Below are 25,046 nucleotides of genomic sequence, written 5' to 3' on the forward strand. Positions count from 1 at the left end.
CCGCCCAGGAGCTTCCCCTGGGTCCTAAACGCCCTGCTTTTCAGCACACGGGTGACTCAAGTGAAGTCCAGCTCTCTCGCGCCAAAAGCGTCTACTCTGGCGTTGCGCCCCTTGAGGTTCAGTACAGGGACATTTAGTACATCCTCGACAGAGCTCCGGGTGCTGGACTCCCTGATTTCTTCACTCGTCAAAAGGAACGGGCCAAGGGTTGGAGAGGGGTGTCTGAGGGTGGGATGGAAAGGCAGTTCTGATCCGGAGGACAGTGGCCTAGAGAGTCGGGAAGACCCACTCACTGCAAGACAATCCGCGAGCCGGGCACAGAAATCCCTGCAGAGCTAGCCTAATCGCGTGGGGTCGGACAACAGCTCTCCAGCAGGGGGTGCTAACCTACTGCAAGCCGGCTTCGGGCACCGCATGGGAACCAGATTTTGCAGCATCCAACAAGCATCTCCGGGAAGCAGTAGTAAGGGATACAGGAAGACCGAACTTGGATCATTCTGAGGGCAGGTGGGGAAAGGTTGAACTATTGTCCCGATCTCGGGGCAGCAAGCAAGATCCAAGATATAGTTGGCTCCTGAGCTGTAACGGCATCTAGGTGCAGGCTGGCACTGGGGGTGGGGGTCAGCTCTACAGGCTTTGGGTGGGTGCTATCTCTTAGTACCAGGTTGAGGTGGGTATTGGGGACGGAGGACTCGCTAGGTACCGCAGTATGGGGCCGCACCTGGACTCTGGCCACGCCAGCGCAACAAGGTGAGGGGATCTTAACAGGTAAATATAAATCTCACCTTATCTGGCTTCCCTAAATTCAGCTCGGAGAAAAGATGGATCATGTGAGTGGGCCTGAGAGGTTTATGGAGCCGAGCTCTTGTGGCTGTAAATCACTCTGCCCTCTCCGGTATAAAGCACTGGTCCAGCCCGGCGTGGGAGAGAGGAGACGCTCGCTGCCCCTTGACCCCCAACTTGGTGTTGGCTCCCGGTGCAGCCAGGTGCGTGGCCCTGTCATATTTGGGGAGTGGGACCTTGTGCGGGATCCCGCCTAGTGCCACTACTTCTTTCTGTACAATATTTCTGGTCCAGGTGGGAAAGGTTCAGTCTTCAGTTTTTCTCTTCTTCTTCCCCGGTGCTTGGTCTAGCACCCTTAGTTCCCACATTCCGGGGTCCCCAAACCCAGGGATCATGTAGGAGGAAAGAAGAGCTCCCCGGGTTGACCTGGAATCCTGTCCTCCTTCACCCTCCCCCCACAGTGATCCCTTCAACCTCCTCCAGTCGCCCCCACCATGTCGGAGGAGCTGGTCCCGCATCCCAAGGAGAGCCTGCCGGGACCTCGGGCAAGCCCCCGCGAGGTGTGGAAAAAGGGCGGCCGCCTGCTGTCGGTGCTGTTGGCTGTCAACGTGCTGCTGCTCGCCTGCACGCTCATCAGCGGCGGTGCCTTCAACAAGGTGGCCGTGTATGACACCGACGTGTTCGCCCTGCTCACCGCCATGATGCTCCTGGCCGCACTGTGGATAGTCTTCTACCTCCTCCGCACTGCGCGCTGTCCGGATGCCGTGCCCTATCGGGATGCGCATGCCGGCCCCATCTGGCTCCGAGGTGCCCTGGGAGATGGGGACAAGAGTAGGGTGGGCACGGTGGGGAGCTGCAGTCTGGGGCTCATGGAGGATCTGCAGGGTGTGAGTTTGGGTAGATAGAGGTAAAGTTCCCTGGGAAGAGTGATGTGACCAGAGCTCATTGGGGTGGGATGGAGATGTAGGGTGGAGGGAGGGAAACGGTCCTAGAGGGTAAAGAGAGGTGGAAGCTTCTTTGCCTTGTCTAAAGACTGGACAGAGCTGGTCATGCACAGCCTTTGACTGTGAGCAAAAAACGTACAAGATAAGAGCAGCTCACAAGCTCTGTCTCGAGGCTTTCCCCTTGTCTGTGCAGCGGAGGGGAGATTGTCCACCCTCTTCCCACTCACTCACACGCTCATCTTCCACCCACCTATTCATCTCCCAGCCCTTCAGTTTGCCCATGCACCTGTTCATCATCCATTTATCTGTCCCTCACCCTTTCCATGCATTCCTCCACCCCTCCACCTGTTAATGCCCTCATCCATCCACCCAGTCACCTCTCAGTCCATCCATTAGTCCACTCATCTATTCATGCTTCCATCCATTCATTCTCCCAACCTCTCCACTCATCCACCCATCCACCTGTTCATTTACACACTCAACCTTCAATCCACCCATTCATTCACCTTTCAGTCACACATTTGACCATTCATGTATTCATCCATCCATTCACTCATCCTCCCACCCTCTCCACTGGCCCATTCTTCTATCCAATTGTCCACCCATTCTCTCCACCCCCTCCCAACTAGCCACTCCCCCTCAGAACCTATCCTCCACCCTACAAGCCCTCTCTCCTGCCTCTCTGATACACTACTCTCCTCCTGGCCCTGATTCTCAGGTGGGCTTGTGCTGTTTGGGATTTGTACCCTTGTCATGGATGTCTTCAAGACTGGTTACTACTCCAGCTTCTTTGAATGCCAGTCGGCCATCAAGATCCTGCACCCCATCATCCAAGCTGTGTTTGTCATTGTCCAGGTGGGTAGAAGGGACGTCCCCTATGGGGAAGAGCCTGATGCTTGGCAAGAGCTCAGGAGATCTATCTCCACACGTACCCACCCCCCACCCCTGAGCAATTCAGTAACTGGAATCGGACTGTGGTAGGGATCATATGAGCCCATAAACGGGGACACGCTGACTCATGAAGTGGTGTCTAAATGTGAGTTCCTACTTAGGGGTGCTGCAATTTGATTTCAACCTAAGTGGTGCCAGTAATTAACACCTAGGAGGTGCAAGTTGTGACAGCTGGCCCTGTCTGACAGAACCTCGGGTGGCCATGGAGGGCATCAGTCTCTGACTAGGGTTGTGCTATGGCCATGACCATGGCTACGGCTCGTTTGATCTCAGCGATAGCTCTATATCTGATATTTGTTTAGGAGGCAGGGCATCCCGTAACCATGATTTTTCAGACAAGTTCAAATCAATTTCTTTTCTTTTTCCTCTTGTGACTCACTTCACACAGCCCAGACTGGCCTTGAACTCCCGAGTGCGGGGATTTTGGGAGTGTGTCACACCTGGCGTGTCACACTTGGCTCTCTAGCTTTTTTTTTGTGTTTAATGTGTTGCATAAAGGCCATTTTGAAAGCGCTGACTCAGCTGCGGCAGGACTGCTCTTGCATGGGACCAGAAGTTCACCTTGTAGTACAAGGAAGCTGGCCAGGGATGGTGCCATGCCTTGAAGCATCCCCCTGGCACCCAGATTCCACAGTGCCACACACATGTGGCTGTGGCACTTAATGTGGCTTTAGTCTTTTACATTTTATAAGTTTGAAGAATGGTCAGGAAAAATGAAAACACAAATACCCCCACATCTGTAAGTCCCACGGCAGGGACTCAGCGACAGTCAGATGAGGGCAAAGTCTTTCAGATCCACAAAATCTCCTTCCTTCTTCAGAAGGAAGAAGACAGCAGGGGATGCGGACAGAGAGGCCAGAGGTGTTGATAGGACAGTAAGGAGTTCAAGGCCACTCTCTGCTACATAATGAGTTCAAGGCTAGCCCTTGGGAAGCAGAGGCAGACAGACATCCGTGAATTTAAGAACAGCCTAGACTACATATGGAGTTCCAGGTCAAACAGAGCTGCATAGAGAGACCCTGTCTCAGCAACAATAAAACCAAAAGACCCCTTTTACCTTGAGCAAGATCTAGTTTAAGCCTGGCCTTGCTCCCAGAAATCTGTCACTTGGTAGCCAAGACTTCACTTGCCCCTCTATCACTCCAGGCCCTCCAAATCTCATCAAGATGAAAATGTCATACAGGCGAAGTTTGAGCTAATCTTTAAGGAACAGAGAGCCACTTTTTTAAAAAGCAAGCTGAAGTATAGAGTAGAAAGAAAAATTATTCCTTTTCCTTTGTAACGCTAAAATAAACTTGATTAGTCTAAGTGTTATTGGGGTAGAGAAAGTGTCATACTGGGCATGGGTGGGCACTGCGTTCTGAGACTAGCGCATGTACACAGTATTGAACCTGTCCCTCTCTCTCTGTGTAGACTTACTTTCTCTGGGTCTCTGCTAAAGACTGTATCCACACCCACCTGGACCTGACCCGGTAAGAACCACAGCTCGGTGTCTGTGGGCCAAGGGCTCACCTGGCATGAGAGAGGAGACTTGTCATCCTGGGTGTGGCTCTTCCCCCTAAGTCCTGGGTGGGGTTTCAGCCACCCCTTCCTCTTTGTAGTCTTACTTTCCACTGCCTGGACCGTGACCTTTCCCCTAGTGGGGCCTGAGCCTGAGGACACCCGCTGGCCCTCTCTTATCTGGCATCCCACCAGCCTGAGTCTTGCTTCCAAGTTCAATCCCCCTGTTGATCGGGGTCCATCTGCCTTCTCATTTCATAACCCCGTTTCTCAGGAGGGCTCCCGACCCTGCCTTGCTTTGCCAGGGACCCATAGTGAGTCCAAGACTCACGGGCCTTTCATTCTCCTGGCCCATCATTGTGAAACAGGTGTGGGCTCATGTTCACCCTCACCACCAACCTGGCCATCTGGATGGCAGCCGTCGTGGATGAGTCCGTGCACCAGGCCCACTCCTACAGCAGCTCTCTCGGCAACACCAGCCACACCCGCCTCGCCCCTGACCGTAAGTTCCCTATTAGCACTGGTCCTGTGGCTGCCAGGCACTGGATGGGTGCGTGGCGTATTCACAGTCAGTCAACCATGCCTTTGCCAGGGCACGGAGGTAAAGGGAGAAGCCGTGGGCCTCCTCCCACTCCAGGCGCTCCCTCGGAGTTGTGAGTAGAGGCAACTAGGAACCTGAGACTATGATGTATTTCCTCACCCTCAAGGGTACAGTCTTAGCCACACTGTCCAAATCTCCATCCCACCGAGAAGGAGCCCAAGCTTCCAGAAGGAAGGACGAGAGTGACGGCATCGAGGAAGGGAAGTGAGACAAAGTGGTTCAGCCTTTCCAGCCAGGGGAGGAAGGAAAGGCAAGAAATCCTCCCCCAGGGTTATGACGTCACGATGACATCATCACTTGGACATACGACTGCCTCAAATGTTCTACTTAACAACTTCCCTTTGGAGATACCTATCACTCATGTTACTAATGTTCCTATTTTATAGAAGCAGACACTAGGCACAGAGAGGCTAAATAGTTGCCCAAGGTCACACAGCCTAAAATGGAAGTGTTCAAATGCACCTTTGCTTTTAGCCAGTGAGTTACCCTGAGAAAGAACATCCTTCACAGTCCATTCACTGGTTCTAGATCTCTGGACTTCTCCTCTATGCAGGGCCGAATAGATAACTAAGACTCCCACATATGCCAACAACCCCTATTATCACAGGGGAGGCTTCAGAAATTGGAAGCATGACCCTGGCCTGCAAAGAGACCCCAGTGTAGAAGGACTGATAAGAGCCACCTGGTGTGTGCAGGGAATCTTGATGATGGAGAAGACGGCCCCAGACAGGTGGTCACCTTAACAGGTGAAACTCCAGAGCAGGAGAGGCTACAGCATTAGGAGTTATCCGTTTTTCCTTGGCTCACCCATTAGTTCTCATCCCTCACTGGCCCTCAGATTCTTCATCCACAGATCCCGCTGAGGTAGCGCTGGAGCCAAAAGAGCCATTTACGGAGGCCCCAGGCACCCTAGGCAGCACATTCTGAACCCCCCCTCATTGTGGCACCAATGTTGGGAATCGTGGTGGGGGTCTGGACACAGCAGCTGGAGCTCTGAGCTGTCAAATGTGGAGAGAGCTGTAGGGAGCTGATCTGGGGGAGAGTGCTTCCTTTTATGAGGACCAGAGCGTGCTTAATTCAGGGAGCAAAGTGTCCTCATGGATCAGGAGGGACTGGAGAAATGGAGGTGCTCAGATTTGTAGTTCTCATTTTCTTTTTAATTTCTGTTTGTGTGTGTGTGTGTGTGTGTGTGTGTGTGTGTGTGTGTGTGTGTATGCAAGCCAGAGGTCAGTGTTAAGTGGTTCCCCAATTTCTTCTGTATTTTTACAGGTATTTATGTATTTATGGACTCTCTCTCTCTCTCTCTCTCTTTCTCTCTCTCTCTCTCTCTCTCTCTCTCTCTCTCTGTGTGTGTGTGTGTGTGTGTGTGTGTGTGTGTGTGTGTGTGTGTACAGAGGTCATAAAACAACTTTCAGGAGTCGGCTCTCTCATTCCACCCAGGAATTACACTTAGGTCATAGGGTTGGTGGTAACTGGTGGCAAGCACCTTTTTATCTGCTGAGCCATCACACTGGCCCTCCACCTCATTACTTTCTGAGACAAGTTATCTCACTCAACCTGGATCTCACAGCCTCAGCTAAAGTGGCTGGCCAGCAAGCCTCAGGAATCCCCTGCCTCCACCATGCCAAGCTTTCTTTCTTTCTTTTTTTCCTGTCCTGGATCTCCCTCTGTAGACCAGGCTGGCCCCAAACTCACAGAGATCCGCCTGGCTCTACCTCTCAAGTGCTGGGATTAAAGGCTTGTACCACCAACGGCCGACTCCCAACTCTGGTTCTTATGCCTGCATGCCAAGTGCTTTATAAACTGAGGCTTCTCCAAGCCCCAGATTTTTACTGTTTTACTTTTTTATTTTTAGCACTGATTTGTCTTGTAGTGTCTGGCACAACAAACAATTGTGGAATGAGTGAAGACTCCAGACCCTGTGAGGTCCTTTGGGCTGCGGTGGTAACTGGCAGAGAGAATCACAGCTCTCACTTGTCACAAACTAGAAGAGGAGGGTAGAGCCCAGCCTGTGTCCTTCTCTCCACAGCAGAGCGGGCAGGCACAGCCGGAGGGGACCCGTGCCCATGCAGCACAGCCATCTGCCAGATCTTCCAGCAAGGCTACTTCTACCTGTATCCCTTCAACATCGAGTACAGCCTCTTTGCTTCTACCATGCTGTACGTCATGTGGAAGAACGTGGGCAGACTGCTTGTGTCCACCCATGGCCACGGCCACACACCGTCCAGGGTCAGCCTCTTCCGGGAGACCTTTTTCGCTGGTCCAGTCTTGGGCCTGCTACTCTTTGTTGTGGGCCTGGCTGTCTTCATCCTCTATGAGGTCCAGGTAAGTGGAGAGAGAGGCCATACCCAGCAGGGCCTGGTCACCTACTACAGCTTCAACATCGTCTGCTTGGGGCTCATGACTTTGGTCAGCCTGAGTGGCTCAGTCATCTATCGTTTTGATCGTCGGGCCATGGACCACCATAAAAACCCAACACGTACCCTGGATGTAGCCTTGCTAATGGGCGCTGCCCTGGGCCAGTATGCCATCTCCTACTACTCCATTGTGGCCGTGGTGGTGGGCTCACCCAGGGACCTGCTGGGGGCACTCAATCTGTCACATGCTCTGCTCATGATTGCCCAGCACACCTTCCAGAATGTGTTCATCATTGAAAGCCTCCACCGAGGACCACCTGGGGCTGAGCCTTGTGAAACGCCCCCCAAGGAGCCCTGCCAAGGCATCACCTTTGCCAACCTGGATGCCATTCATACCTTGCCCTCCTGCCCACCCACCCCCAGGCTGGTCAGCCCCAACCCAGAAAGTCCCCAGGAAGCAGTGGCCATCATCTCAGCCCCCAGGTGCCACTGGCGACGTCGGTGCCTAAAAGACATCTCTCTGTTTCTTCTACTCTGCAATGTCATTGTGAGTAGTTAAGGGATGTGAGGGTGAGTGGGGTGGGAATGCTCCTAGATTGGGGGAAGACTGCTGACCGCTTAACCTTCTCTGTTTTGCCAAAGACTCATTCTAGAATTTTATATGGGAGCAGATTCGGAGAGAGAGAGCTGCAGCCTTTAGGCAAACAGCCTTTCAGGGCACAGGGAGCATGCAATCCCAGCCCTCTGGCATGTAGGCAGCTGATGAGGGGTCCCGGGGAAGGCTGACATGGGGGCTGGGTGGAAGTGAGAGGGAGCTGAGAGCTGATGTGGAGGGGTGGAGGCCCTCACCCCCAGGTGGGAGGTGTGACTGCTCCCAGGATCTTGTGACCTGCTGGCTTCTCAGAATAATTGGAGCAGCCTCAGGAAGTCGCAAAGATCAGCGTAAGTGTGAGCAGTCTGTTGGCAGGCTGCAGCAGAGAGCCTGCTGGGAAGAGCGGTGTGTACAGCAGCTGCCCCCTCTCAGATGACTTGGCAAAGAGTGAGAGGCTTCATCCAGTACAAGCATGTTCTCTGGAAAGAAATACCCCAAAGCAGAAACCCTCGTAGTAAGACAGTACCCCCAAAGAGGAACATTCCTAGTTTACCTACACCCAGCATAGCTGTGCTCCAGTGTAGACACGATCCCCACCACAGAAATATCTGATACAGAAACATGCACCTATGAGGACAGTCAGCCTTGGGATCTGCAGGCCCCAGGATTTGCCCAACCCTTAGATGGAAAATACTAGGAAAAAATTCCCATCATATTGAACATATTTTTTCCTTGGCATTATGCCCTAAACAAAACAAAGTACAAACTATTTCTATAACATTTATATATATTGTGGACACAGTAATTTGAAGTATACAAGAAGACATATGTAAGTCATTTTCTGTATCTTTTTATGTAAGGGAATTGAACATCCTTGTGTGCTGGTTCCCAAAATACTGCTTCCAAGACCAGTTCTTTAACCAATCTACACCAAATGATAACTGTGTATCTCAGGCATATCCTGAGGCTGGGAATATGAACCTCCATGCAGACTTCCAATAGTCAATTTTGCTTTAAAGAAAAAAATATTTCAGTCTTCAAGCTCTGGCCTTACCAGGAGAAGCAATAATGCTCAAAGCCTCATTGTATCTAGGGCCCACTTTGGTAATATGGCCTCTCTGCCTCTGCCCCTCCCCCACCTCCAGCCTGGCCTTGAGGTTGAGAGCTACCTCCCAGCCATTCTTGCTCCACATATCTGAGTCGAAACCAGTCTTGGCAGCATCCTCCTACTGCTCATTTTCTAGAAGAGAAACAGACTCAGGAGAGGCTGTGATGTCCCCCGAGAATGGAGTTAATTGGCATAGGGGTTAGGCTAGCCTTGAGGACTTTCTGTCCCCATCTCCCACACCCATAAGGAAGGTCTGAGTTCCTATCTGGAGGTGAAGCAGGAGTCTAGCCATTGACTTCTCCCACACATGGAAGGGACAAGGAGGAGATGTGAAACAGGAGTAGAGCTCCTGGAGGGCTGGACTGGGGCGGCCTCCTGGCTAGGCATTGACCCTTGCCACCCCCGCACCCCCCACCCCTCCCCAACCCTTCCCTCGGCTTGATTGAGTCTACCGTCAGTACTCAAACACACTTCTCCCCAGCAGCCCCTTCAGCTGCTTGTATCAGTTCCTCACCTTCTGAAACTTCCATCTGATAGGGAGGCCAAGGGTGGGAGGGGCGACTTCAGATGGGTCCCCAGCCTAGGAGTGGGCCAGTTTGATTAGACACACTTCCTCCACTCCTCACCCAGGCCCTGTCCTCTATGCTAGAGGTGGGTGATAGTCTCTGATGGCCACCAAACTAGAAGGCTAGGATCCCATTCTTTCATGCCCAACAAAGCCCACAGAAGTCACAAGCAGGCTCCTGATGCACCCCTCTCCCCCGACAGCTATGGATCATGCCTGCCTTCGGCGCCCGCCCGCACTTCAGCAATACCGTGGAGGTAGACTTTTATGGTTACTCCCTCTGGGCGGCCATCGTCAACATCTGCCTGCCATTCGGCATCTTCTACAGAATGCATGCTGTCTCCAGTCTGCTGGAGGTCTATGTGCTGTCCTGAAGGGCCACACAGGAACAGGACAGAGGAACCCCAACTCCTCTGGGAGTGAACTGGGCTGGCACTCACTCCCTGCCTGCCTGAAACTAGACTTTTCATCGAAGTTTATTTTTCCAGGATGAATTTTTAAATCAAAATTGAGACATGCCCATCTACTCCTGCATGACCCTGGAGCCTGGAGAGACCCAGGCAGGGAAATGAGTCCCTGCAAGCATTCCCTAGGACCAGACAGGATCTGGAAATATGGTCTCTGGCTCTATCTCTAATTCCAGCCTTGTGGCCTGTGCACTGTCTGGAGCTAGGAAGCAATAAACCTGCAACTGAACTTTTGTCCCCAATTCTTGTCTCAGTGCCTTGCCCACCCGCGATGATCACAGGAGAGGAACCTGGGGGTCTGAGCTGGAAAGGCTCAAGGTTTTCAGACATCCACCTTTTCAGTGGGTGAGCTGAGCTGAGTCCAAGCTGCAGGCTTTCTCAACTGTGGATGACAGGGTGACTGGGAGGGACCAATGGAGTGCCCATGAATGTGACTGTCTTTCTTATGATCCGGGGTAAGTTAGGGAAGACTGATTCAATCTAATGTTTACAAAGAAGGAAACCAAGGCTCATGGATATAAAAAGGCAGAGCCTTTATATCAACAATAATTTGTCAAGTGTGTGTGTGTGTATGTGTGTGTGTGTGTGTGTGTGTGTGTGTGTGCTTGCACATATGTGCAGGTGGGTGTAGAGGCCAGAGGTCAACCTCAGGGAGCTCTCCACATTGCCCTCTTCCCATCCCCATGTGTGTGAGGACGTGTGTGTACAGATGTGTGAGGGTGTGTGGTGTGTGTGTGTGTGTATTTGAGAGGGTGTGTGTACAGGTGTGTGAGTGTTGTGTGAGGAGGAGTGTGTACTTGTGAGTGAGGGTGTGTGTGTGTATACACGTGTGTGAGGACATATGAAGGCCTGAGGCTGGTGACAGGAACCACCCACCCTTCCACTTCCATCTTACTCTTTGAGGAAGGGCCCCTCAATCAGATTCGTCTGGCTCATCTTGGTAGTGCACTAACCTAGGGATTCCGTCTCTGCTTCCCAAGGCTGGGAGGAAAAAGAAGCCACCACAGCCACAGGGCGTTTACCATGTACGTGAATTCTGGGGATCTGCACAAGTGCTTTAACTCCCGAGCCAGAACTGGTTTCGCCTCCCGGAATGCTATCAGATCCTGTGGGGCTGGAGCCCTGGAAGAGCAGCCAGTGCTCTTAACCGTTGAGCCGTCTCTCCAGCCCCATCATGTAAGTCAGGGTTTCTCAGGGTTCACCAAATCACCACAGCTCCCTAGTCCTGAGCTCTAGAGATCTTCCTGTCCCTCCTCACAACCCTTCTATTGTAAGCGTAGGACTGCCTGGTGATGGAGAGCCAGCTCAGGTCTTCACACTCGTGTGGCAAACACTGCTGACTGAGCTGTCTCCCCAGCCTTCAAACTTCCTCCTTTGTATGAGCAGTAGAGGTTTTTGTTGTTGTTGCTAACATGTTTTTTAACTGATACATAGTAATTGTAAAGTGCCCATTTCAGAGTACAATGTGTCAGGATCGGATCCGAGGACTGGCATATTGGTTGCCTCAGACGGACCGAGAACATCGTGTATGTGTGTTGGGAGCATTCAAAGTCCCTCTGTTTGCTGTTGTGAAATATGCAATGGATTGTTGCCAGCCATTGTTACCCTCCTGTGCTTCAGAACCACAGAAGCTAATCTTCCTGTCCATCTGAACCTAAACCCATTAACCCTAAGCAGCAGGCATTTTCCTTCAGACACCGCAGGAACACCAGGAGCATGAGTTCTTAGCGTAGATAGAAGAGGTGGTTCCAGCTTAAGAGAGGCTGGGGGAGTCCTCACCCCCAGGGGCCACCCATTACTTACTCTGCTTGGGGTCTTTTAGGAACCCCTCCAAAGCCACAAGGCTGCTCTGCTACAGCTGTGTACAGAGATGGAGGAGGGAAGAAGGGTCAGAGCTGGTGTCTGGTTATTGCGTTGGTTTTTTGAGACAGAGTCTCATGGAGTCCAGCTGGCCTCTAACTCCCTATGTAGCCAAGGATGACCTTTGACTCCAGATGGATGTACCCCCCACCCAAGTACTGTGATTACAAGTGTCATCACTCAGCTTGTTTATTTTTAATTTTTCATTACATTTTAATTTCTGTGTGTGAGTGTGTGTGTGTTCACCTGCTGTGGTGTGTGTACCAGTGGAGGTCAGAGGACAATGTGCAGAATCAATTCTCTCCACCCACCTTATAGGTCCCAGAGATGGAACCCGGGTCCCACTGACTCATCTCACCAGCACCAGCCCGTTTATTTATTTATTTAGTTAGTTAGTTAGTTAGTTAGTTAGTTAGTTAGTTGGGTGCGAGATTTAGAGATTGGAAGGGAGACCTCACAGCCAGGAGGGAGGGAGAGCCAGACCTGGATTAGGCTGAGGACCGTGCTGGGAGCGGTGGCATTTGGGAGAAGAGTGTGAGAACAGTGACATGTAGAGCACGAAGACATCAGAGGAAAGAGAGAGGCTTCTGTCATCAGCATGGCGTCCACAGGTCTTTGAGGCTGAGGCTGGGGGTGGTGGGGATGTGAGGCGGAGAGGAGAGGGAGAGGAGAAGGGGAGGACCAGAGAAGGCCCTAAAGACTGCCTCCCCTCCTGCCTTCTAATCCAGTCTCCCACCTTGGGTCTCTTCCACCCGATTTCAGGTTTGATGTAAGGCAGAGAGGTCCCGAGAGAGGTGGCTTTGGAGCTAGGTCAGCTAGGAAGGGTGTGAAAAAGAGGCGACCTGGACCGGGAGAAGAGAGGATCCCATTCGTAGCTCAGACGCCACAGGCAAGTGTAGCCCGAAGCCATCAAGCTCTCTGTGCAAGGCTGAGGACAATGCACCCCAATACACCTTGGGGGCTGCCCCTACTCAGACCCTGCAGCCGGCGTCCGCCCCGCCTCCTGCCACGCCCTCCCGCCCAGCCGCCTCGCCATTGGCTGCCCTTTCTGTGCCCGAGCCCCTGGCGGAGTAATTAACGAGGGATTAATGAGATTCCCAAAGTCAACAGAAAAATCGATGGGCCTTGGAGCCCGAGCGGCGGCTGCGCAATCTCGCAGGGGGGCCGGGGGGAGGAAAGGGCGTCGAGGCTCTGTCCCAGGACTCCCGGGGCCTCACCTGGACGAAAGATACGCCGCAATTCAGGTGTTGGGGAGCTCGCGACGATGGCTTCGCAGACCTCAGGTAGGACTAGCTCGAGCTGGGACCCCTGAGGACCCGGGGACAGCTGACTGAACCTTCCTCGGAAGCCCATCCTCACACTCACTGTTCCAAAGTGGGGTTCATGAGCCGGGGGCTACAAGGACTGGGAAGAGAGGGGAGAGTGAGTTGGGCAGCCAAGGCTGTCTCCTCTGTACGGAGCACCCCAACTCTGGCTCTGCGCATACCGGTTCAAGGGTCCGTCTTCACAGTCCAAAGAGGGTTCCTAGACCGAATAGAATCCAGAAACCTGAATGGATGATCGGTTAAAAAAAGAGGCTGCCTCGACCTCTCTTCCCCGGCTCGGAACGAAATCCCCGAAGCTTCCGGGCCTGCCCTCCTCAGCCTCCCACGGAACTGGCCCTGCGCTATTGGCCCTGTGTCCCCGACGGTTCATCTTCTTTCATTGCCCGCCTCTGAAACGCGACCCATAAACCAGTTTGGTGTCTGGGACCTCCCTTGGAATGGTGTCGTGCTGAGAGGCGTGCCAAGGGTGGCGGAGTCCTAGTTGGTTCCAAGCTCATTAGCTCTAGCTCTTTTCCTGGACCCCTTGATGTCCACCCTAATACCTCGTCTGGCAGTGAACCATACTTGCCCCTTTGATAACCTCTGGTGGAGGACTGAACCACAGGCGTGGGAGCAGGGGATACCTTCAGAGTGCAAGCCCTTTGAAGGGAGAGGACCTGGAACTTTGTTCTCCAGGATCTCCACACACCCCCACTCTCAAAGCTTGTAGTTTGAGCGAAAACTCCAACCTTTCAGTCCCTCTAGGATCTTGATCTGTAGAGAAGTTCACAAAAATCAACCCGGCATAGCTCTAAGTGTATTTTCACATATCAGATGATTAAATTCTGACAAAACTCCTGAGGTAGGTATCATGTATTCATTCCTTCATTTATTCATTCCAGAAGTTGTTGCGTTGGGCATGTAGCTCAGTGGCACTGCACCAGCCTAGCATGCACAAGGCTCTTGGAGAGGGGGGATGATTCCTAGATGGAGTGCAAGCCAGCGATGAGCACCGGGAATTACCATTCCATCGCTGCTCCCTTATGTCACGGATGGACAAGGATGCTGAGCAGAGAAACTAAGTAGCTTGGCCAAGATCACAGAGATGCTGAATGCCATCTGGGCTATTGATCAGTAGGGAGTGGGGAAGGGAGGCAGACTATAGAGAAGATGAGGTGGAGCCACCAGAGCTGGCAGAAAGGGAGCAGGGAGGTGTCCTGGGAGCCTTACCTTGCTCAACCTGGGTGAGAGAGGTAAAAAGATAAACATCTGGGCCGCCTCCTCACCTGCACCAGGATGGAAAGGGTTAAGGGGCAGGGTCTCTGTTCACAGCTCTAGTGCTGAAATCCCCCCCCCCACAAGAAAAAGCCAGGGTCCAGGGCTGGGTTTTAGGACTGTGCTAGATTTGGAGAGGTGAGTGGGGCAGGACCCCGTCTCTGCCCTGGAGGAGTCCCAGATCTTGAGGGAACCTCCCTGGATGGTGCACACTCATGCTCAGCGGAGGAGTGGCCCGACATAGTCTGCTTGGGCAGAGGGAAGGCTTCCCAGTGAAGAGGGTGAGGGTCACTGGTGGGAGCTGGCAGGAAGAGAGAAAGTACAGAAGAGGGAGTCAAGAGACCACACAGAAAACACGGAGTCCTCTATTTAGGTTTGAGTGGATATGAGGAGCTCAGGGTGTGGCCAGGGGCTGGGCAGGGAGGAGGTAGAATTGTTCCCAAGGATGGACTGTCAAAGGAGAGAAACTTGTTTATAAATTCCTGAAAGGGGTTCAAAGTTTAGTACTTCACTGTCCAATAGAGAACATCAGACGTTCTCAGTTCCAGTATTGCTCAGGGTGCATGTGGGGAAATAGGGCCTCAGAGAGGCTGTGGTTAGAGCCAGTGTGGTGAGGGTTTCCTAGTAGGGTCTTGAGGGACAGACAGAGCAAAGTTCCTTAATGAAGACAGAGCATGCTAGGCAATGCATTGAGCAAGGGATGCTGGTGAGTGGCCAGAAGCGACCCTCACCAAGCCTGGGTGAGTCCTAAAGGACCAGCTGGAGTCACCAAAGAGCAAGAGGGAGGGAATCATAGACAAAGGATGGGGGCATGGGCAAAGATAGGAAGGTAAGCCGGGCGGTGGTGGCGCACGCTTTTAATCCCAGCACTCTGGAGGCAGAGGCAGGCGGATCTCTGTGAGTTCGAGGCCAGCCTGGTCTACCAAGTGAGTTCCAGGAAAGGCGCAAAGCTACACAGAGAAACCCTGTCCCAAAAAAAAAAAAAAAAAAAAAAAAAAAAAAAAAAAAAAAAAAAGATAGGAAGGTAAGCAAGAGTGTTCTGGGAACTATATAGCAGGATGCTGCAGCCAATGGAGCCCATGGGAGAGCAGTGGGGGCTGGGGAGGTGAAGGCGGGAGCAGGAAGCGGCAGCAGCAGCCCCCACTCTTCCTAGAGCACTGTGTGCCCCAGGCCCTCGTTAGTGCACACTGTCTCGTTCCACTCAGTAAGGCCCCCTAGCCTTGGACTTTAACTGAGGGCAACTGGCTGTCTTTGCGGGACTCTCCGTAGGAGACAGGCACCACGAGCAGGAAGGCCAGTCCACGAGAGACTAGATGGGCTCCAGACTAAAGGAGTGACTCATCTAAGTAGCCAGGCAGGCATAGAGGTACAGGTATATGGAATCCCAGCACGTGGCAGGCAGAGGCAGGAACATTGAGAGTTCAAGGCCAGCTTGAGCTACAGAGCCAAACTATAAAGGAAGCAAACTAAGAAGAGAGAAACCAAGAGGGGGAGAAGATGAAGGAAAGGAGGAAGGCCAAAGGCAGGCAGTGTGGGAGCTGGAATGGACAGGCTTGGGGGCTGATGCACTGCATAGTCTGGACAAAAGCAAAGACGAAGTCCAGCTCTCTGCTAAGAGATGTGCGTACAGAACCCCCCTGGGATCAGGAGATGGGTCAGTAGGAACTCGGAGCGCTGAGGCCAGAATGGCCGGAGGCAGGGGCTCTAGGAGGGCCTTTGGGGCAGTGGAGCAGGGAGGACACTGTGGAGCAGCAGTGCCCAAAGCATCCTGAAGGGACAGCACTACAATTACGAGGTGGACCAAGCAAGTGGTGGCAGTGAGTGGCCCGAGAGAAAGCTTCAGATGAGCAAGGAAATGGCGAGAGACATTCAGGGAAAGAGCAGGCTGGAGACAGTGTCATCCTGTACATTCATAGGACAGCGGGAGTAGAGTAGGGTAGAGAGAAGTTGGGGCAGTTAAAGTCAAGTGCATGGCATTCAAACTGATCCTTCCCATCCCATCCACAAGGCAGACTTGGCAAGTCAATCACAGAGCCTTTCCTCCAAACTTTTCTGAGTTTTAAGATACATTTTAGTGGGGCTGGAGAGATGACTCACTGGTTTAGGAGCACTGGCTGCTCTTCCAGAGGTCCTGAGTTCAATTCCCAGCAACCACATGGAGCTCACAACCATCTTCTGGCATAGGAGGGCATCATGCCGATAGAGCACTCATATACATTATAAATAAGTCTATTTTTTTAAAGATACATTTTAGTTATATTGGTCATTTTTGTTGTTTTTTTGAGACAGGGTTTCTTTGTGTAGCACTGGCCATCCTGGATCTCACTCTGTAGATCAGGTTGGCCTCAAACTCACAGAGACCCACCTGCCTCTGCCTCCTGGGTGCTGGGATTAAAGGCATGGGCTGCCACTGCCTGACCACTTTTTTATTTATTTATTTATTTATCTATCTATCTATCTATCTATCTATCTATCTATCTATCTATTTATTTATGAACACTGAAGCTAGAGGGAACTCTCTCTCTCTCTCTTCGACTCCCTTCATTCCTCCCCCAGAAGAAACGCTACTGTGAACCCAATGGGTGCCGTCTAGACCTTGCCTGTACCTACAAATACTCCAGTGCACCCCAATAGAGCATTATTTCAGACCACAGCATTCTTTTCCACCAAGCCCAGACTCAGCCTCAGGACCCTTCTCAACACAACACTGGACGCACTCACACCCTACGGTCAGGGAGACAGGTCCCTGCTCTCCTGATGTTCGTGAGTGGAATTTCTCTATAAACTAGCAGGTTCACCTGACTTTTGCTGGTAAAAAGTTCCGGCTCTGAAAACGTGCCCAGTGACAGGGCAGTACTCAAGGGACCCTTGCTGCCTGGACAAAACCATTATCCCAGATCAGGAGGAGGCGTTAAGTTGTGAAGTGAGGAGGCCCAGTCATGGGTGAGGAGGGAAAGGTGGCTCTCAATGTATTCAAAACAAACCTTTATGCTCATGTGTAGCCTGAAGGACTTCTGTGCCTATCTTGGTCTGTCTCAACCTTGGGTCCCATAAGGGATATGGGGCGGTTCCAGCGTCCCGACTAGAAGGGCTCCAGAGCATGCTCTCGTCGCACAGCCCTTAGGAACTGCGGTGGGCTCCAACCCGGGTCTCCTTGTCAGCTGACCTATTTGCTCTGTCTTCCTCTCTAGCCCCTGCTCAGGTTGCCCCCTTGTCGTCTTCAGAAGCAGCGACCACTGAGGTAGCACCTACCTGTGACCAAGCAGACATGGCCACCACGCACCTGGGGGCAGGGCCCCCATGCCCTCCAAAGCAGAAGTCCTGGCTAGCACGGCATTTCCCCCTGCTGCTGAGGAGAGACCGACAGGCCCAGAAGGCTGGGCAGCTTTTCTCCGGGCTCCTGGCCCTCAATGTGGTATTTCTGGGTGGGGCATTCATCTGTAGCATGATCTTCAACAGCGTGGCTGTCACGCTGGGTGATGTGTGGATCCTGCTGGCCGCACTGAAGGTCCTCTCTCTGTTTTGGCTCCTCTACTACATGGTGGGCACCACACGGAAGCCCCACGCGGTGCTGTACCGTGACCCTCACGCAGGACCCATCTGGGTGAGGGGTGAGTGCTCGGGGCTAGGAGGATGGAAAGGGCCGGGGAGGGAGAACCTGTCCAGGGGCGGGTGCCCACCTGCCCATCCTCTCCTGGCCAGGCTCCCTGGTGCTCTTCGGTAGCTGTACCATCTGCCTGAATGTATTTCGTATGGGCTATGATGTGAGCCACATTCACTGCAAGTCAGAAGTGGAACTCATCTTTCCAGTCATTGAGATCATCTTCATGAGTGTCCAGGTGATGGGTCTCTCGCACCCCCATACCTATGGGGAAACACATACCACCCAACCTATACTAAAACCAGCCACATAGCTAATGTGTCCGTGCCCCACAGTGTAGACACACACCAATCATAGCCCACCTCCATGTATCCACACCCACACAAAGCTCTTGTACACATGTGCGCCTCCACACATACCTGTCTCCCAGATGTAACCTATAAACACATTTGCCTATATGTGCCTGCATATTCTTTTGTTGTTGTTGGTTTTTTGTTTGTTCGTTTGTTTGTTTTCCCCCCTGAGATTTTTTTTTTTTTTTTTTTTTTTGGAGACAGGGTTTCTCTGTGTAGCTTTGCGCCTTTCCAGGCTGGCCTCGAACTCACAGAGATCCGCCTGCCTCTGCCTCCCGAGTGCTGGGATTAAAGGTGTGTGCCACCACTGCCCGGCTTTCGACACAGGGTTTCTCTGTGTAGTTTTGGTACCTGTTCTGGCTCTCACACTGTAGACCAGGCTGGCCTCGAACTCATTGAGATACTCCTGGCTGTGCATCCTGAGCGCTGGGATTAAAGGCGTGCATCACCACCGCCCACCGCCTGCATATTCTTAAACCCAGCTCCCAGACAGCCCTCCCCGCCTCTCCGTCTTGTGGAGCCTCTGCTGTGCTATATTTACACCTCCCTTCCTTCCCTCCCCAAGCAGGTTTCTCCCCCTCCCCAAGCAGTGGCCACTGAGCCCCTTTTCACAGCTGAGCAAGCTGCAGCAGAGGGGTGTTCACCCCTGGCCCATCACCACACAGAAAAAAGACACGGCAGAGCCAGGATTCCAACCAGGTTTCCCATGGGGTCCTCCACTGCACACACACACACACACACACACACACACACACACACACACATACACACACACACAACTGAGGTGCTCACACTATACACCACCACACCACTAGCACCTGGGCTCAAGACCCTCTCTCTTTCAGACATGGGTGCTCTGGAGACACTGCAAAGATTGTGTTCAGGTGCAGACCAACTTCACCAGGTAAGATGTCCCCCCAGCTGGAGTCTCCTGGGGCTCTCTGTTTCCACCACCCTCCAGTTTCCCCAGACAGGAGGAGCCTGAAGTTGTGGGTTAGCATGGTATACATCCCAAGTGACCCCTAAGGGTTCCTAAAATCCTACCACCACTTGAGATCTGCTTCTGAGTCTGTGTGTTCACCCCAACAGCAGTGAATGGTGAGGTTGGGGCCCTGGGAGCTATTCAGGCTGTGTAAGCTGTGTGTGTGAGCAGAGTGTGGTCCTCCCTCCAGGTGCGGCCTCATGCTGACCCTGGCCACAAACCTGCTGCTGTGGATTTTGGCTGTGACCAATGACTCCATGCACCAAGAGATTGAGGCTGAGCTTGACGCCCTCATGGAAAAGTTCTCAGGTACAGAGGGGACCAGAACCTCCCACTCCCCCATCACATTTACATGTGCACACACACACACACACACACACACACACACACACACACACACTGGGGAGGTACACACAGTTTGAAGTTGGGAGCACACTCAAGGGCAGGTCACTGTTAAACTAAAAAGTGTGGGCCGTAGAGATGGCTCAGTCTAAAAGTGTTGTCACAGAAGCACAGAGACCTGAGTTTGGTCCCTAGGAGCTCATATTTAAAAAGCGAGGCAAAGCCGGGCGGTGGTGGCGCACACCTTTAATCCCCACAGTGCTTGGGAAGCAGAGGCAGGCAGTTCTGTGAGTTCAAGGACAGCCTGGTCTACATAGTGAGTTCCAAGCCAGCTAGGGCTACACAGTGAGATCCTATCTTTAAAAAAAAAAAAAAAGGCCATGCATGGCTTGACATATCAATCACTGGCCAGCCAGACTAATTGATGAACTGTTGGTTAATGAGACTGTCTCAAAAAAAAACAAAGCAGATTCTGGTCTCCATGTGCACACACACACACACACACACACACACACACACACACAGTTCACTGTGTCAACGGTCCCCTTCGAGCTCCATCAGGGACTGGTACCTGCACCCTACTCCCTGTAGCCATGTGGCCATCAGCAAGCCAGCCACTAATCCTGGCTGAGTTGGTCACTGAGAAGTCTTTCAGGCATGCACCCACCCATGATATTTGTATTTTACTTGTAAGAGACTAAAAAGCCTTTGGGGCTGAAAGGAACACTGTCCTAATGTAATCTTAATATCTAAACATACCAGGAGGGAGAGGAGACTTGTGGGTAGACAGCTCTCCCTAGATCATCCATCTGGCCAATCCTGAGCCTGTATAGTACGCCCTTTGAAGCAACATTCCATAAATCCACAGGGGAGCTTGCAGTCTGTGGGATTCAGCCACACCTATGTGTCTGCCCCACCCACGGGTGGCATCATGACCTGTGTGTACCAGCTCTCATGCATTCACACACCCAGCGCATGAATCATGGCACGTCTGTATGTGTGGCCATCCTTATATTCTGTTTGCACTTTGCACAAAAAGTGCAAAGAGGGAGCTCTGGTCAAGTGACATCATGGATGTGTGTTTGTATGTCTGCGGCTAGGGGTTGGAACAGAGCCTCGTTCATGCTGGGAAAGCACTCTACCGCTGAGCCACACCCACCGCTTCAGTTTATTATTATTGGACAACACTGAGCTCCAGGTTCAATGAGAGACCCTGTCTCATAACATTAGGTGGAGAAGCAATTAAGGAAGACAAATCACACCAGGCCTACTTGAGATCCTTCTGCCTTGGTCTCCCAAACTCTGGGATTACAGGTGTGTGTCACTACACCTGGCATTTTGTTTAGGATTCTTTTTGTTTTGGTTTGGTTTGGGTTTTGGTTTTCAAGACAGGGTTTTTCTGTGAAACAGTCCTGCCTGTCCTGGAACTCACTCTATAGACCAGGCTGGCCTCAAACTCACAGAGATCCACCTGCCTCTGCCTCCCAAGTGCACCACCACTGCCCAGCTAAGATTCTATTTTTTCTAATAATTTATTTTATTCTTAATTACATATTTTTGTGTGTGGCTCTGTGTGTGTGTGTGTGTGTGTGTGTGTGTGTGTGTGTGTGTGTGAAAGAGAGAGGGGGAGACTGCACATAAGTGTGGGTGTCTGCAGAGGCAGGGAGGCATCAGATTCCTAGGAACTGGAATCTGTGGCTGTGAGCATCTGATGTGGGTGCTGAGACCCAAACCTGGGTCCTCTGCAGCAACAGTCCACTGAGTCATCTCTCCAGCCTCTGGTAAAGATTCTTTTTTAAAATGACCTTGAGGTTTTTCAGTTACTTCCCAGTGGTAGCATTTAGCTGCTTCCCACTCCCCTGCTTTTCCTAGAAGTGGATGTACATACAGCCCAAAGTCTGACTTGGATTCAGCTCAAGCATTCTGGCACCCAGTGAATGACACCATGCACTCATCCAGAAGCGCTGACTTCTAATTACCCCAGTATGTCCTGCTGAGGCTGGTCACTGCATTCAGGTGTGGCAGCCCAATTTCTTATTGCAAAAGATGGGTTTGTTCTGCCAACCAAGCAATATGTGGAGGTGATGCTTGGGCAGGTCTGACTGAAATGTTTTATAAAAGTTTGGCACCTAGAGTCTTGAATCCCTTTGTAAAAGAGTAATCATTTCATGATTTCCAATCTCGAATGTTTCCACATCTGTAAAACAAACATCTGGCTGGGTCCTGTCCAGATCCAGTATGCTCCAGAAAGTGGGTGAGAGTGATCGTGCCACTTAGGTTTCTCAGTGCAGGGCCTGCCTGAGAAGCTGTATCTTCCTGCCCTGCCTCCTCTCAGGTAACGAGACCAACACTTGTATGTGCCTCAATGCCACGGTGTGCGAGGTCTTCCAGAAGGGCTACCTGATGCTCTACCCTTTCAGCACCGAGTACTGCCTCATCTGCTGCGCGGTGCTCTTCGTGATGTGGAAGAACGTGGGCCGCCGCCTGGCAGCCCACTCGGGTGCCCATCCCAACAGACCACCCTTCCGCCTGCACGGGGCCATCTTTGGTCCACTGCTGGGCCTGTTGGCACTTGTGGCTGGTGTGTGCGTCTTTGTGCTCTTCCAGATCGAGGCGAGCGGCCCTGACATCGCCCGCCAGTACTTTACCCTCTACTATGCATTCTATGTGGTTGTGCTGCCCGCCATGAGCCTGGCGTGCCTGGCAGGCACAATCATGCACCGGCTGGAGGAGCGAGAACTGGACACACTCAAGAACCCCACCCGCAGCCTGGATGTGGTGCTGTTGATGGGCGCTGCCCTGGGCCAGATGGGCATCGCTTACTTCTCCCTCGTGGCTATTGTGGCCACCCAGCCACACGAACTGCTCAACCAGCTCATCCTGGCCTACTCATTGCTGCTTATCCTGCAGCATATCACCCAGAACCTCTTCATCATCGAGGGCCTGCACCGCCGCCCCCTCTGGGAGCCTGTGCTCCCCGATGTGATGGGGAAGCAGGATGCTGAGCTGCCCCGCAGAGGTTCCCTGCGGGACCTGGGCCAAGACCTACGGAGAGCCTCGAGGGCTTACATCCACTCTTACAGCCACCTCAACTGGAAACGAAGGATGCTCAAGGAGATTTCGCTCTTCCTCATCCTCTGCAATATCACGGTGAGTATCTGAGCGGAAACTCGTGGGGCACGGGGGTGGTGGATGGACCCAGAGTCCCTTACTTAGGGAGTCACTCATCTCCAGCGATCTTGATGCTGCTTGAGAGTCAGGAATATCTCCAGCAGCTCCCTGCAAGCTGCCTGGCATGAGTTAATGTGCTCAGCATGTAGCAAAGCCCTCTATACAAATGTGTGTGATTCTGAACCCCAGAAGCTTTCAGCCTTGATGGAGAAGGAGCCTGTTAGAAAATGACCACTGAACTCATCATCCATTGAATTTGGCCAAAAGAGCAGCCCAGAACTATTTATTTTCTATTAATCCCTAGAAGAATTGGAGGTCGGCATTGATCTCTTAGCTTCTGGTGGCTGCTAAGTCGCAGGCCCAAAGGTCCATGCACTATCTCCACATCTCCTGAATCATCACAGTACCTCCAAATGACAGGCAATGTTACTGTACACCACCACCACCCCTTAGACAAATTGAAGCATATGTTGTCTGCTCAGACCCAGCTCTCACAGCCTGTAAGTGGCAGATATGGGACAACTCAGGGTTGTTTAGCTCCAAACCTCTAAAAGCACTGAAAACACAACCCAGATGTGCAACAGCTGGTCTATACAGAGAAGAAGTGATAAATTGGCTTTGAACTGCATCAGGAATTCAGAGTCGGAAGCCTGTGTCCCAAGAGCCAAGGCTTGTTTCTGGAAGGTGGATAAGGTTGATCTGGGCTTTGGCAAATGTGTAGAATTCTCACAGGAGAGCGGGGGCCAGGGGGGCATGCAGGTGGCTGCAACTATCAGAAATAGTAAAGCCTCAGCTCGGGGCTTAGGGCACAAACCGTCCAACTTGGCAGCATAGATAGCTGGCTGGGAGGTCCTGCCAAATGTCATGTATAAGGCAGCCCTCTGGGGTTCAGCCTGGCCTCAGGCAAGCCCAAGGTGGCCCAGACTTTCTGTGTCGGAGTGAGAAGGACACCAGGGCTGGGGACCTTGCTCTGAAAGCCCCAGGATGGTGGAATATGAGCAGGCTGGTTCTAGGTCAGCCTCCCATGAGCCAAGCATCTTAAGATTTGGGAGAGCCCCCTTCCTCACCCGGCAGCCTCCTCTCTCTCCCCAGCTGTGGATGATGCCTGCGTTTGGCATACACCCTGAGTTTGAGAACGGACTGGAAAAGGATTTTTACGGCTACAGGACCTGGTTCACCATTGTCAACTTTGGCCTGCCTCTGGGGGTCTTCTACCGAATGCACTCTGTTGGGGGACTGGTGGAAGTCTACCTAGGGGCCTGAGGGCCCAACGAAATCAACCACAGCAGAACCCCCAAAGTGCCAAGACAGTAAAAGGAGGCGTGGCCTACCTGGGCAGACACATCATCACATCACAGAGGTGCAGAAACCTGCCTGAGGTTCCCAAAGTGACCTTTCTTCAACCTGACTGAGAGGGAGGGTACTGCCTGGAGCTCAAAACCAAGGTCAGGCCTTGGAAGTGGAGCCTGAGCAGAGCCTCTTCGAAACAGTCCATGTAATTAAGGATGTACCCAGGTGACCGGCAAAGGCTACTATCTGTGAGGGTCAGTATGAAATCATGGAGTCTGGGGGCTGGGGCGGGGGCACTGATTCATCCTGTGGACGGGGCTGCTGGACATCCTGGAGGCTCAGGACTCCTGCTGGGAGCTCAGAACCCAGCACTCAAAGCTTGGCAGGCAGCCCTGCCCCTCTCCCCAAACACCCTGGCTCCTAATGAGCTCATTAATTAGCTGCCAGGCAGGGCTCAACAGCTCTCTCCTGCTTCCATAAACCCTGTTTGTTCGATCGATTCCATTCCGTCTCTGTGGCATTTGTTCCTGGGGACAGAACTGCCACTCCAGGTGTGGTGAGAAGAATGGTCCTCTCAAGCAAGACAGTCCTGTTCCTCAGCCAGGAGTGGTCTACACCAGATATTCTCTGTCTGATCCATGGACAGAAGCAGGAAGAGATGAGTCTAGGCTTGTATGGCCCTGACCTCCACCCTTTGCCAGCTCTTGGAACAGAGCCTCAGGGACATTATTGCAACTGGCTCACTATGGGTGGTCACTGCGGCCTCTGCCTGCCCAGTGCCCAGGCCTGCCTGGTCCTCGGAGCCCCTGGGTGGGGCAGGAAGGTGAGCAAGCAGGTAACACCAGCGCTCGCTCCATCCATCTCTCTGAGCCCAGAACAAATATGTGCAGGGCGAGGCCCAAAGAGTGTGACCCTGGCCCTGCAACCAAGGCTCTGCCCTTCCCCGAATCCCCCTGCTCCCAGGAAGCCACACACTGTCAAACCAGGCCCCCTCAACACT

General features: G+C 52.5%; 2 protein-coding genes across 2 annotated transcripts; both read left to right on the forward strand.

The window, feature by feature from the left end:
- Positions 1-1,249: 1,249 nt before the first annotated feature.
- On the forward strand, positions 1,250-10,085 carry Otop2 (otopetrin 2). Its single transcript, XM_028889737.2, has 6 exons — positions 1,250-1,590; positions 2,446-2,582; positions 4,092-4,150; positions 4,547-4,680; positions 6,809-7,683; positions 9,605-10,085. Exons 1-6 carry the CDS (start codon positions 1,278-1,280, stop codon positions 9,773-9,775), a joined length of 1,689 nt encoding a protein of 562 aa, XP_028745570.1. The 5' UTR covers positions 1,250-1,277; the 3' UTR covers positions 9,776-10,085.
- A 2,739-nt stretch (positions 10,086-12,824) lies between these two features.
- Otop3 (otopetrin 3) lies at positions 12,825-24,545 on the forward strand. Its single transcript, XM_028889694.2, has 7 exons — positions 12,825-13,011; positions 17,499-17,918; positions 18,010-18,146; positions 19,107-19,165; positions 19,434-19,552; positions 21,921-22,735; positions 23,849-24,545. Exons 1-7 carry the CDS (start codon positions 12,993-12,995, stop codon positions 24,017-24,019), a joined length of 1,740 nt encoding a protein of 579 aa, XP_028745527.1. The 5' UTR covers positions 12,825-12,992; the 3' UTR covers positions 24,020-24,545.
- The last annotated feature ends 501 nt before the right edge of the window (positions 24,546-25,046 follow it).

This window comes from Peromyscus leucopus, chromosome 8b (genome assembly GCF_004664715.2).
Source record: "Peromyscus leucopus breed LL Stock chromosome 8b, UCI_PerLeu_2.1, whole genome shotgun sequence".
Classification (NCBI taxonomy): Eukaryota; Metazoa; Chordata; class Mammalia; order Rodentia; family Cricetidae; genus Peromyscus; species Peromyscus leucopus.